General features: G+C 36.5%; 1 protein-coding gene across 1 annotated transcript; it reads right to left on the bottom strand.

Moving 5' to 3' along the window:
• Window positions 1–281: 281 nt before the first annotated feature.
• On the bottom strand, window positions 282–12,316 carry YIPF7 (Yip1 domain family member 7). The gene is made up of 5 exons (XM_035552750.1): window positions 12,201–12,316; window positions 11,161–11,327; window positions 9,266–9,411; window positions 4,665–4,846; window positions 282–444 (listed from the first exon to the last, which is right to left on the bottom strand). The coding sequence occupies exons 1-5, from the start codon at window positions 12,314–12,316 to the stop codon at window positions 282–284; spliced, it is 774 nt and encodes a 257-aa protein (XP_035408643.1).
• Window positions 12,317–14,125: the final 1,809 nt, after the last annotated feature.

The raw sequence follows: 14,125 nt of genomic DNA, 5'->3' as shown, positions 1-14,125 counted from the left end.
TTAACATTTATTTATTTGTTTGCTCTTAGTACCTTCTCAATACAAATGTTTTTCTCTATGCTGTAAGATTTTCAAAACATCAGCAATGTATTCATCTACCTGTTACTTGTTTTTTATTATTATTTTATTACCAGCCATTAGGCAAATAAAAGGTAAGTTGTATAATCTAATTTTGTTAATAGAACTTAATGCAATTCTAGGCAATCTAAAAATAAGTAAATAACCTCTTACCCCTCCAACAACCATAAACAAACTGTAATAAGGCTATCAGAAAATACACTTCAGAAAACCGCTAAAAGTGCAAAGAGTCCATACAATAAAGCACACGGGTATGCAATAAGAAGCTGCTGTCCTTCCATGGCCAAGGCAGAGGTAAAAATTTTGGACGCTGACAAACTGCACCATCCAATAATAAACAGGGCTAACAAAGTTCCCAGGATCCCCCTAGAAAATAAAATAATAAAAGAGTACAGTTGTTAGCACATGTAGCATCAAATCTTACCGAACTTAGAAACTCAAGCTTACATCTGGCAACTCATTACTGGTAAGGCTGCAGGCAGTGGCAGAACCAAGGATTGACTGACATAACAAAAGTCCAATCAGAAAAACAAATTAAAATATTAACAGGTAATTTCTTCAGCGTGAATAAGAATAGCAGCGTCACCAGTCATGCTGCTGGAAGGAGAAGTGTATTTCCAAGTAAATCTTCTGGGGCTCCAACAGATGCAGCAGCTGAAGATCTTTTTTAAGTTAGCAAAAATCTTATTGCAGCCAAAAATCATCAAGAAGAATTTGTTAGGATTTGTAATGACACTACAAACCTAATCTTCTATCGGCAGCCTGGTGACCTGGAGGCAATGTATTTTTGTAATACGTGTCAAAGATTTGAAGCGTGCCTCAGACTCTGAGGAGCAGCAGTGTGGCTCTTAAAGACTTACGCCCTGGCTGACCATACAGAAGGTGTCAACTGGCACCCAGGAGAGAGCCCAGCTGGTCTTTTGCTCATGAAGAAATCCTTCTCCACACTGTGGCTTTCCACAATGCCCTTCGGTGACAGCTGAGCTATTTTGAAATTAAATTTTGCTGTTTCTCAGGTGCAGGGTGGCCAGGAGAACTGATGATTATGGGACTGTGGTCAAAAGCCCACTGAAAAATTCCAGCAGATTATAAAGAGCTCACTATTAAACCCTGTAGGAGAAAGACCATGCCAATAAATAATGTTTCACATATGCTTTATTTGCACTCTGTATTTGCAGTCTGCTTCTGTAAAATGCATGAGCTCATGCGTGTAACATGCTGCTGAGAGATCTGCATAATGAGATCTGCTGCATTACACACGTTCACTGTGTCAATCTCAGGGGCCTTCAGAATGAATGAACCTTTTCCACTTGCTAAATGATTTCCTGGTGCTCTATTCTTTCAAACCATCAGCAAAACAGAAGCAGAAGTGAGAAACAGACTACATATACCTCCTTAGGCTCATTTATCAAAAATAATCTCCACTAATCTTGTTATTGCAAATAAACCATGATGAGTAAAGCTCTCCTTTTTTAATTGCCTCAGTTTACTTAATCATACTTCATTTCTTGGCAAAACAGTCTCCAGGCCAATAAGGTACTTGGTGTTCTCAGCTCTTGTGACTTTGTGGGAGAGAGAACTGATTTTAAGATGACTCAGCACCTTGTTGCAACTTCAGTCCATTAAAAATAAAACATTAAAGACTGTGTGATTTAATATTCTCAGTTGAAGTGTTCCTTTAAACCTGTACAGTGGTATTCAGGGAAATTACACTGGGCCCTGTGAACCAAGCCTCCGCTCCAAGTAGAGATTCTACAGCGCTCACTTAAACATCTAGCCAGAAATTCAGAGCTAGTATGGATGGCTCTGTGAGCAGGCACCCATGGTGGCAGAGGGTCAGGATGTAACAGGAACACACTGTCCGATGATAATTTTCAGCTAGTATAATGTCTGTTTATGGGGCTATTACAAGGTAGTACAATTTAGAGCTGTGGCTGTTCGGCCACAAGGCCTCTCATCGTTTGTTCCAGGACTGACAGTGAGCAGGAAGGAAAGGTGACATAAAATCATTTTGCAGTCAAGAGATACGTCTGTGCACTTATATATTCAGCCCTTGATCTAACAGTGATTTAACTGCCAATAGGAATGGTCTAGCTTTAGCAGAGAGCATGTGTCTGGTGTATCCATGAGGCTCAAATCCTCATCCACAGGAGAGGGGCAAGAAGGGGGTGTTGTGCTCACAGTGACCAAGAGGACTGAGGGTGTACTGACACGAAGGTTGAGTTGGGATGGGCAGACATAAGTGGTGCCTCTCCACTTCTCTCTCTCACAACTTGCAGATATGGTCACCACACGGGTCCTTTACATCAGCAGGGTCTAAGAGTTCCTTTCGCCTGTTTTACACTCACTTCCTTCACTGTTTAGTCAAGGAGATGCCACGGCTAGTCTGTTCATGGATTCGATAGTGAAGACTTACCGTTTTTTTCCAGGAAAAACGTCTGCTGATATTTTTCCCAGAAAGGTGGCCTAATCAGCTTGGGCTCTGACATGATACGAGCATAGATGGGCACAAGGAAAGCTTTGAGGCAGTCTGTTTCCACACAAATCTGAATAAGAGAACTGGTCTTCTATTTGGCGCCATTCAAAAAACAACATATTTCTTTTTTTTTTTTTTTGATTCATTCCTATTTAACACTGAAATAGCTAATCATGAATACCACAATTGTTGCATTAGTATCTGTCTTTGGATTTGGTATGCATGTTACCTTAGGTATATTTCCTATGAAAACAGATTGAAGTTATTCAATTCTTTACAATTTGAAATTGACAAAATAACATTTTTACAATATTAGGAAAAAAAATCATGAAGGTATTGCTGTATCTCTTTTGCCATTTTAAATAACTTTTAAAATTAAAAATAATGAGACATATTGGATTTAAAAGTTGCCACTTAATTTTAATAGCCTTTTTGTAATAGATAACCTCAGTACTTGCTGTGTTCAAGCAGTTTAATATAGTGAATGAGAAAGGACCGCAGAATCCTGTAGACAACCACTAAACATTATCAATTCATTTCAGAAATAATGGTTTAATTTTGTAAAGCCTACCTCAGTACACTATTTATAGATTTTCAAAAGATGTGTTTCCTCTAAATTCACAGCATTTTACAAGCGTACAGTCGTGCTTTGGAATTCCTTGTATAGACAACAGTACCCTGTGCAGTTCTAACAGCTGGTTTCGAGTTAGCCCCATCTGTCCTATGATTACATATCAACACCTTTTATTCAAGTGGATTATTAAACAGGTTAATCAAGCAAATATGGGAAGTGTAGGAGAACAGAGAATGAGTGGCTTCTTCGGTGTCATTGCTGTTCATCTTGTCAAGGACAGCTCAGAAATACTTGAACACATGGAATATGGTCAGGCTAACCCATCGTAGCACTGCAGAAACATGCAACAAGGACTGTGCTAAAGTCTTGATACCACTATTTCATTTCTTTAAAAAATAAACATACGTAAAATTGCTGCTTTACCACATAAAACAAACAGGGTCACTTTCTTGCTCATCAACTGGTAAATCCCATATTTTGCAGATTGGAAGGTTTAAAATGTATTCAGAAAGACTGAGGAGGGAAAACATTATTAACTATGTGTTAACTATGAACAAAAAGCACTGCTCAAAGCCTTCAGGCAAGACCTGGAGCTTCCTTGTACTTTGCTGTATGTGAACAGGGAGGTCAACAATCTGTATCTCAAGAGGTTTACAGAATGAGAAGAAAGGAAAGGCTTGCATGCAAATTTCCTAATTCATATTTATATTACTGAGAACTCCTCCACACACACACACAAATACATACAACGCCACATTTGTTTTTTTCAAAGCAATTACACCATTACTATTATGACTATTATATCTTAAGCGTTTGTCCCAATGCTCCAGATCATTAAGGGTTGCCTGATTATTTCATTCTGTCACACAGAAGTCAGTCTACAGAAGGAAAGGAAATACAAGGATGGGAGCCTGATACTATGAACAAAAACAGGATCAGGAGAACCAGCTATATAAAACCAAAGTCCATGAATTGCTTTTAAAATTGATGCTGAGTTTAGTCACTGTTGGCTCTTCAAAACAAAAAGCATATTTGAGGCTGCTGCAAAAATCAAAGCCACTCTCAGTCCAAGTGTAAAACGATGGATTTAAGGACTTGTATTAATTATAATATTAATATAATATAATAATTATAATAAATAATAATAATAAAATAAATATAAATATAAAAATATATATATAAATAAAATATAATAAAAATAAATAAAAATAAAATAAATAAATATATAAATATAATAATATAATATATATAAATAAAATATAATAAAAATAATAATAATATAATATAATATAATATAATATAATATAATATAATAATTGTAATAATTATATATAACCTCTCTCAAACACAGACACCCCACCCTCTTCCATTTTGCCCATCTTCATCTATACACACACACACACAGAGAATGGTGTTTTTCTTCAGTGTTGGAAGCTCAAATTCACTAGATAACTATTTCCAAAATGTTTTGCATGACAATAGCCTTCTAACATACTGTGCTTAAGATGATTCCTGCTGCCATACACTGGTACTTACTGTAGTGAGAAGACGAGTGCAGAAGTGGACAGAATCACCATGGGTAGCAGGCAATATCCCAAAACACTTGCAACGCAGCCATGTGAGACTCCAGAGATGCTCATCAGGTTCAGTAGTGCATGTATAGCAAGACACCCAATGGCACTCACACCGTACACATAGCCAAAGTGAACTTTTCCTGCCTTGAACAAATATAAGTAAGCACAAAATGTTGGAAGTGAACAAGAGATCGAAAGGCGGTGGGCTGTCAGAAGACAAGCACTAAGTCTGTTCCTTTTTCATGTTGACAATACCTTTCTCCCCACTTTGCCTACATTGGTTCAAATGTAAACCATAGCTGCTACTTTTGGGTGATTTTTGCATCAAAACATTCCAAGATAAAATTGTGAGAATGTGCTTGTCACTAATGTAAAGTTATAAGGCTGTTTCTCAGTCTCGCTGTCATTGGGCTCTGAAGTACAACACAAGTTAGTTAGGGAGCCTTGGACAGGTCTAACTGGTAACAAACTGAGAAGAAATTATGGACATTGAAAACACATTTTTCCATTAGGAAAAAAAATCCATTCTTTACAATTTCAAAGATATTGGAAACTAAAATATTTACAATTTCTATACACAGGACTGTGGAAAAGCATCCTAAGTAAAATGATAACCCCACTTACTTTATATGTTTTTCATTTTATTACAGCTTTAAGCAGGCTTTCAAACAAACAATCAAAAAACCCCACCTGTGCTTTTTTTTTTTCTTTCTTTTTTTACTACTGTAGTAGTAACTGTCAGCTTGTGTTCTTTTGTGCTCCAGTGAAAGAAAAATTCCCCAGGTGTTTTGTTGTTGTTGTTGTTTGTTTGTTTTTCTTCCAGGTTTTATTCCTTTGTGTGATTTTAGCGCCTGTGAGAGGTACCAGTCTGACAGCCTGGAGCCTGATGTTCTATAATTTATACACAAAACTAGTACAACAGTGGCCACAACACCACCGATTTCTTCATCTCCTGCCATTGTTTCAGAGGATCACCTCCAGACACGAGAGCATTGCTCACTCCCAATAGATTGTTAAATCTCTTCCCCTCTCTTCAAGGTTCTAACAAATGAACTACTGAATGCCAGGTATGCAATACTCTGATTTTAACATCTGTACATCAGAAATAACCAGTGATCTGGGATGAAGATGGTTTTGTTCATTTTGTGTTAGAATTTTGTATCCTGAAGATAACATGCATTTATGAAGGAGTTAGATCAAACCTGGGGCTCAACTCTCAAGTCTGTACTCTGGAATAAACTCCTCATTTTTTATTTTTATTTTATTTTTTTACATTTTTTAAAAAGGGGTGGTGGTTATGGTGCACCATCTCTTTAATACATAACAATACATATATACATACCTAAACCACAGCTGTGTTTGTGTATACACCTATATATTGCACATGTATTGCAGAGGATAAACTGCATGAGAATCAAAACTAAGACAGGTTTCCAGCTTTAAATTAATTTTTTTAGTTTATGTTTGGATTATCTTGTGACAGATAAGGTGGAAATATTATTGAAGGTTTTTCCTGGTTTGGAATATTTCCAAGTATCTTCTCCATGATGGTTAAGGAGGATTGAGAGGATCTACTCAACAACACGTTTTAATTAATCCTGGGGGAAATCAACCATTTTTGAGGAACTTGCTTCTCTGCCCCACCTTCCTGTATCCATTTGGGTGGAAATCAATCACCGGATGCCAACAACATTTGACCTGGGCAGATATAAAGCAATGCAGAGAAGAGAGCCTAATGTAGTGATCACACAATATTGGAAGTCCTAAAGTTGCAGTTTGGTGCCAGCTCACTTACCAAGATAAGTGCCTCGAGCTAGTAAGGCCTGCCACTGCATCAACACTCTTACCCTGTATTTCTACTCAGCCTGGCTTATTGCTGAACTCTCCTCTGGTTCCAGTCCCTGGGCTGAAGTTATCTACAGTCAGGTTGCCCATATCCTCACATTGTTCCAAGTGCTGGCCTTTCTCCTGACAGTGCATGCCACCATAAAGCATGGATAGAATAATCTATCCCTGAACTAGCAGCATAAGAAATCTTATTTAGGTACAGAGTCCTTTGCTGGCATTTCCATAGTACTGGTCTAAAACATTTAGAAAATAATTGTTCACCAAATAAAATTAATGATAACTAGAGACAGTGTGGAAGAGCAATAGTAGCTCAGATTATCATCTGCCACAATTTCAGTCATTCAAGTTTTGTAGTAAGCATAACATCTGCAGCTGTTTGGGGCAGCATTTACTATCAACCTACTAGGAAAAGCTCTGCCTCAAAGAGATACAACTACTGTAAGCTAATATTTTAGGCTGTTTGTTTCAGTGTTTTTAATTATTCCACACAGCACTATTTAGCAGCTTAATCTAAGACTACCAAATTACTGAGAGAGGGATGGCACAAGCAGGAGCAGCCAACTGAAATCTCCTCTTGGTGCAATGCTTGTTTTGTGGTGCAGGGGACTGAGAGTGAGAAAAAGCAACCGAAAGTGTTGGTTCCAATTCTTGCTGTTCCTAACTTATGTAAATACTACACTGACTCACGCACATGGGAATACTCCCAGTTCACAGTGTTGTAAGCAAAACCCGAATCAGGCTTGATTAGCCTGGCAGGCTTTGATGAATTGAAAGCACTAAATTTGTCCTGCACAAGGAACAAGGTTAGAAGAAAGTCAGACCTTGTTTGCATCTGCCTGGAGTGGGTACTGCTACCCTTACTTTCAGGGTACGGAGAAGACTGATGACAAATGACTATGTAAAATGTAAAGCATGCTAACTTTCGCACTGCTGTTGTTTTTCTCCCTGCAATGGGGCTGCCCTGCTTTCTGCCAGCGTGCGGAAGATCAAGTCTTGCTGCCAGGTTAACAAAGCCTTTCTCCTTTTCTCTGTGCTTCAGAAGTAGTGATACTATTTGAAAAATATCTTTGCATATTTTTCAAAAATTAAAAAAAATGAAACTAAAAATAAATTATAAATTATTTTTGAAAATGAGCTCTCAACCAGATTATATTCCTGCTGTTATTAGAAAAGAATTCTTCAAGTACAGAAGGACATCATGTTGACATGGCTGAAGAGCCACTTTAGTATTCAAATGTATCCAAAATAAAAATGAGCAGCCTGAATTTATAAAATGGTGATGGAAATCCCACAGACATTTTTCTGTGAAGTTGTGGCACAAAAACACTAGACTGTGTCAGAAGAGTTCTTCTGACCAAAAACTGGAGCACTGAAAATAGTTGTTTTTCTAATGACACTTAAAATGTTTAATATATTAGAATAAATATGGTAATTAAAATGCTTTATTTCAATAATAGTAGTTAAATATTCATTACAATTTTTCACTGTCCATGGAGAAAAATCAACAGCAACTGTTTTTTTCATTTTTTTTTTTTCCCTTTTAGCTTTCCTTCCATCCTCCTGGCTATAATCAATTCAAAGCTTTCTCCTTTTATTCCCCTTATGCCCGTCTTCTCTGGCTTCCTACCTTCTTTTCTCTTTATTCTATTTCCTTCTGATGCTTTCACCCTTTTAAAAGATTTTTATTTTTATAGGGGCATAAATACTAACACTTGCCTTTTATATTGCAGTTCGCACATTCAAGGTACTGGACTGCCATTACAAATTGAGTAAGAACTTGCAGGAGTCTTCTGATTCAGCACTATTTATCATACAGGAAATGGAGAATTAGAGCCCCATTTCTCTTACCTCAGTTGCTAGAGTAGCAAAGCCCTTCCCCGAACAGTCCCATCTTATTCCTGTCTGACAAATTGTTGCCAACAATCAGAGCTGTACTTCGGCAGCACTGTAAAGCCCCTGTTGTCAGTGATAAATAGATGAATTTGGAGTAGTGTACAGTCTCTGTTTCAACATTCCTCCTGTATGAAAGCTCTATTCATAAAGATGAAAGAGCCTAAACCCAGGCTATCATATTTTGTTTTGCAGATGATGTAAAAAATGAATATAAATTAAGAAAGTGCTAGCAAAATTTATAAAAAGGTATTGCAAATTTGAGGGGACAATGGAAGAAGTTTCTATTTTCTTTTTGGAATGATTTTAGTTACATAAAAATATTTTTGATTTTGATTTCTGCACTCCCCAGGATAACAACAAGGGAAGGTAATTTAAAAACAGTAGCAAGAGTAATAGAAAAACTGGTCTGGTGTGCCATACCTTTTAATTCCCTCCTTTAATTCTCCTTTGAAAACTCCCTGTAAGGTCCTATCTAGGTCACACTGCCATGTGTCAAGTGCTCAGAGCCTCTCCAATATATACGCTGTGCAGATCTGTCCTTTGTTCATATCAAACACACCTCCCCCTCGCTCCCCTCCCCCCCCCAAAAAAAAATATTATTTCCACTGTAAGTAATACATCACTTCACTTGTATTACATCCACATTACAATTAAGCATTATGCACTTTCAAGCAAGGAAACTTTTTATATAAAATCTCAGGACAAATGGCAGCAAATGACTCATTTTATGCCAGTACTACATCATCTGTTATTTCACATACGTTATCACCTAGGTGTTATCTTGTTAGAAGAGGAATCCCTTAAGTTTCTAGCACATCCTACCAGCAGCAACGTTGCTCCAAGGGCCAAACAGAAAACCATAGGTCCTGTGAGGTCCGTCTCATTCATAATGCTGCCATCTGCAGGTTTCATCGGATTTAGAACCGTTAAGGTTTTCTGCCATATATGCTCAAAATTGATCCCCAGTTCTGCAATGAGAAATTCCATGACAACTAATTGCTTACAAGAAAACAACACTTTTACAAAAACTCATTAGATATCACAAGAGCCCAAAAGAACAAAACAAATTAATCGCTTTAATGAAGATAATATTATAGGATGACGTATACTGTAGTATGAACATGCTGTACCTGCTCATCCAGTATATTTGAGAGTCAGCTCTGATTTCAAACGGGCAATATTTATTAAATCCAGTGAACCAAAAAATGCCTTCAGCCTTTTGGAGTTAATATTTGTTTTCCCATATATTTTTTAAATATGTATATATATATATAAGCTACACTAAATCAGATGTTGAAAAATATGCTAATTAACAGTAACTGCAGAATTCAAGATACTCTGAAACACTAAAGACACAGATATATGCTTTAATTCTGGTAAATCTGACAAGAAATGCGTCTTAAGCCTGAAGTGCCAGAGGCACTTAAAAATGACATTCTTCCCTTCAAGGCAAGTTAATAATTCTTCGTAGAGTGCTTTATAAGCTTTTTGCATTTAAAAAGTAATTACTGAGAGCCCCCGAAAAGAGAACAAAATTCTTCCCCATTAAAGCCAATGGGAATTCTGCCACAAACTTTACTGGGGCAAAGATTTCTTATAACTTCTGTGGAAACACTTCAGCTTGCAAGAGCAATCATTTTCCTTAAGATACTCCAACAAGGAAAAGCTAGGTTCAGAACTGGGTGCCAGAATTACTGAAACTGACAATGTGTTAGAGCTATTTGGAAAGTTAAGTCTTTACCTTATTCCACCAATTCATCATTTCGAGCTGAGCCAAAACATTATAAAGTTGTTCTGTATTGAAATGTTTGTCTTTGGTCAGATTTATTTGGCACACAGTCATGAACATCTCTGCAGCACTGTGGATCAGAAGCAGTTGCATTTCAGCATCCTTTTCACAGGGTGAGCTGCCTGTGGAGTTAAACACTTGGAGAACCAAGAGCTGGAGGTGTAACAGATACCTGTTTCAAATCAAATGATCTTCCTATTTTTAAGGGTTTAGTAGTTTTTTTTTTTTTTTTTTTTTTTTTAAGAAGCAAAATACCCACTTGTCTTCTAGAATACAAAGCAGGCTGCATATGCCCTTTTTGTATTATACTGAAGTAATCACCAACAATTTTTCTCTCTCTCTCTTCTTCTTTTTTTTATTTATTTAATGCTGTACCAGTATTTTGTAAAGTAAGCGTTCATCTACAAATCAGCCACTAACACTAGGATGGTTCAATTATCATAAAGAATGATATTGTTTATGTAGTCAAACGTTCAACTAATTGAAGCTGAATGCAGCTTTTTCAATTTCTTTCCCACCGAAGCAAGCTATTTAGCATCTTTGAACTATTAAATTTATTACTAGATAAGCAAAAAGGATTTTTATCAGTGTTTATTAATTATAGATGTTCCAATATGCATGTAGAGTAAACACAGATTGGAGAAAATATTTAGAAATGTGAATGCAAAAACTTATTGTTATGCTGTCATCTAGTGGTAGTAAAGTATACACTCTATATGCCATAAGAACGAACGAATCCCTGCAGATCTCAGAAAAGAAAATGTAGGCTTGGGAACTAGGGACTGATGACTGAATTTCATACAGGCTGCATACACAGAAACAAGCTTAAGAGCCAGGCAGGGTAGTTCTGCTGTAGGTGCTCTAGTGAGTGATGCAGGTTAGCAAACAAAAGCACAAGTACATGCATTGTCCTTGGTTTTATTTTTACCTTCTAGCAAAGGAGGTTCCTCATCAAAACCATCAGTGTAGCTAAGGTGAGAGAGTGTGTTGGGACTGTATGTCGGCTGTAAAATCTGACCTGTGTAACTCTGAGAGGGCAGAAGCATTTCCGAGGGGACAAAAGCATTGGCTGGAGGTTGGTCTCCTATCTGGCACCTGAGACAAGAAACAAATCGCAGTAAAACAAGTAATGGCAATGAGCAACTTCATGGCACCTTAGAATTGCTCAGCCATGTGCCATGATTTACATTTTCAACTATTTTCAATAGTAGCACAGATACCAAAACCTTAGGAAAGGTTTAATTTTAAGTAATTATGACATGGGGAAAGTCTAGATGATCTGAAGCTCCTTCCTGCTCTATTTTCTGTGATTCCCTAATTATTATTATATATGATTTTATTTCTGTATGACCAGAAGGCACAGGGGCAGCTAGGGCCAATCTCTCATCCTTTAACTTCCATCTCAGTGCTTTAGCTAAAACTATTCTTTGTTTCCTTAGATTTTCCAGAAGTGAGATGCAGGTTCTGTAGAGCATTACCAGCACAGGTAGAAGTGAGTAAAGAGCTGTTTACTAAAGGCTGTTTAGCTTTAAGCACTTTTGACAGGATACCTAACTAGACAACAGGGTGGAATGCTGTTGATTTGACCTGGTCTGTGCCATTTCAACTCTCTCTGCAAGCCCTGGGACCACCCAGATCCATCAGCTGCTGAACAGGAAGGCTGTAGCAATGTCCAGACTCCTGCACATAGAAATCCCCTTAAAGGGAAACTCAGAACTTCTCTTCTTCAGTGTCTCTCTTCCAGGGACAGAAGTCACCAAAAGATTTCAAAAAAATATATGAAAAAAATGAAATACTAGGATTTTTTCCATCTGTCTACTGTATTTGTATTTCTCTCTTAAAACTTTAGCTGTGTTGATTACACAATCCTTCTGTTGCACTTGCTTGCTTTTGTCACTAATTTAATCTGAATTTTTAAATATACATACATATATATATATATATATATATATATATAAGCATACTTACTTTCTTCTTGCACTAAGATTTTCACTAGACCCATAACTGTTGTAACCTTCTTCTTGGTCATCTATGGTGTAATTGGACTGGTAAAAGTCATAGCGAAACTGCTCAAAATTTGACATTCTGGTGAGAAAAAAGATGGTGAATATTGATAAAGTAGTCTTTTGAGCAAGGAAATATCTATGTTTTGACCTTTCCTAACCTGGAAAGGAAATAGTAAAGTTAATAGTAAACCTAAAAGTTTACTACTATTACGAAGCCACAAACTCAAGAGAGTCTTTTTGTAGAAACTCATGATAAATTGGAACGGACAAAAATGGACCCTTTATTTTCTTTTTGTATAACAAGAGAAATTAAACTTCTGTTACCTCATTACTGTATAAAAATTTTTACATAGTATAAGAATGGAGAAAGAAACTTGCTCCAATAACTATCACTTGATGCCCTGCTTTGTTAGTGTTATCAAAAAATTACTTCAGTAATTTTGAAAGAATGCATATCAAGTAAACTATTATTTTAAACAGTTCATTTTCTTATTTTAAAAGAAAACTGTGGTCAAGTCTGAATGCTTACAAACTAGGGAATTTAAGAACTATTTTAGTTTTTTAAACCAATTACTAATTTTAGCTTTTTGTGTTTTGCATTGTTATATATGACCATCTGAAAATACTAGGAAAATATATATATATATAGTCACTGAAATTGTGATTTAATTTCAAGGAAACTGTAGCTGGAATATTAGGAATACCAGGGAAACATTCTTACTGGTTAGCTACACGACTTTGAAGAGGATAGCATAGGAGGACTGTATATTAAAGAAAATGTGGTAAACACATCTTTCATTCCTGCTGACCCATGCTCAGCTCTGTATTCACAGACTGATTAGACTAAGAAAGGAAGAATTAGGCTGTTTTCCCTTCTGTGAGGTAACCTAGGATGTCTTTGAGGACTCACTCTTGTACATGAGGGTCCTTCCTGGTTTTGAACTATTTTAATTTTGCACACAATGGGACTACATTGCATATCCTGTGTATAGGCAGAACTGGTTGTCTAGGTCATAAGTAAGCAGCATAAGAAATAAGAGGCACATTGGCTCTCTAAAACATCAGGTACCTTTGCTTTTATAGTCATACAGTGTTTTAAATCACGCAGATGTTTTAGTAATTCTTAGATTAGGTTTAGGTGTTTCTTATGTTATTAACACAGCTAACTATAAATCCACAGAACATCATCAAAATTACAAGGTAATAATATAAGATAAATAATTCCATGCCATGAGTAAGAGTATCCAGAAGATTAAGAACTGACTCTGTTTCACCTCATTGTTATCTTTATGACGGTCTTTACTTTTACTTTACTTTTTAATTTATTTATTTATTTATTTAACTTTGTGTTAATCTTTACTCCCTCACATCAAGTGGCTAAGATCCCCTTGAGCTCTCTCTCCTCCAGACTGAATTTCTTTGGTGTTTTAAACAAAGTTCTGAGCGGGACCTTTGCCTAGATATATACATCTATAACGCACAGATGAGGTATGTGTTTCACCAGTTAGCTAACATTTAAGTAGTTAAACTCTGAAAACATACGAAGTTAAATGACCTGACTCATAACCATAGCCATGTATATGATTCACTTAGATTTTCACGTATGATAATAGTGTCCCCTAATATTTCCTCTTTTCATTACTTTTGTCTTCTTTTCCAACATCCCATATGCCATTGGCCAAAACACTCTTTTCATTTTAATGCATCTCTACATTTATCAGGTACATAGTGCTTACAGAAGAGATCTTTGCAAATCTGTTTGTAAGGTAAAAGTTATAAAGATTAGTATTTCATCAGGGACCTTGAATACTGCACATTAAAGTTTCTAAACTGTATTCCATAGTCACATTAAATCTGTGGTGTCCTAATTTCTTCATTTATCTGGAA

Source organism: Cygnus atratus, chromosome 4 (assembly GCF_013377495.2).
Source record: "Cygnus atratus isolate AKBS03 ecotype Queensland, Australia chromosome 4, CAtr_DNAZoo_HiC_assembly, whole genome shotgun sequence".
NCBI classification, from domain to species: Eukaryota; Metazoa; Chordata; class Aves; order Anseriformes; family Anatidae; genus Cygnus; species Cygnus atratus.
Note: the sequence above shows the minus strand (reverse complement) of the source record. Positions and strands in the feature narration are given on the sequence as shown.

Excerpts from the sequence above, each read along its gene's own strand:
- YIPF7 (XM_035552750.1), bottom strand. The coding sequence starts at position 12,316 with ATGTCAAATTTTGAGCAGTTTCGCTATGACTTTTACCAGTCCAATTAC. Across the intron at positions 11,328-12,200 it reads AATCTTAGTGCAAGAAGAAA|GTGCCAGATAGGAGACCAAC; the intron begins GTAAGTATGCTT and ends TTCTTGTCTCAG. Across the intron at positions 9,412-11,160 it reads GGAACCTCCTTTGCTAGAAG|AACTGGGGATCAATTTTGAG; the intron begins GTAAAAATAAAA and ends TTCTCATTGCAG.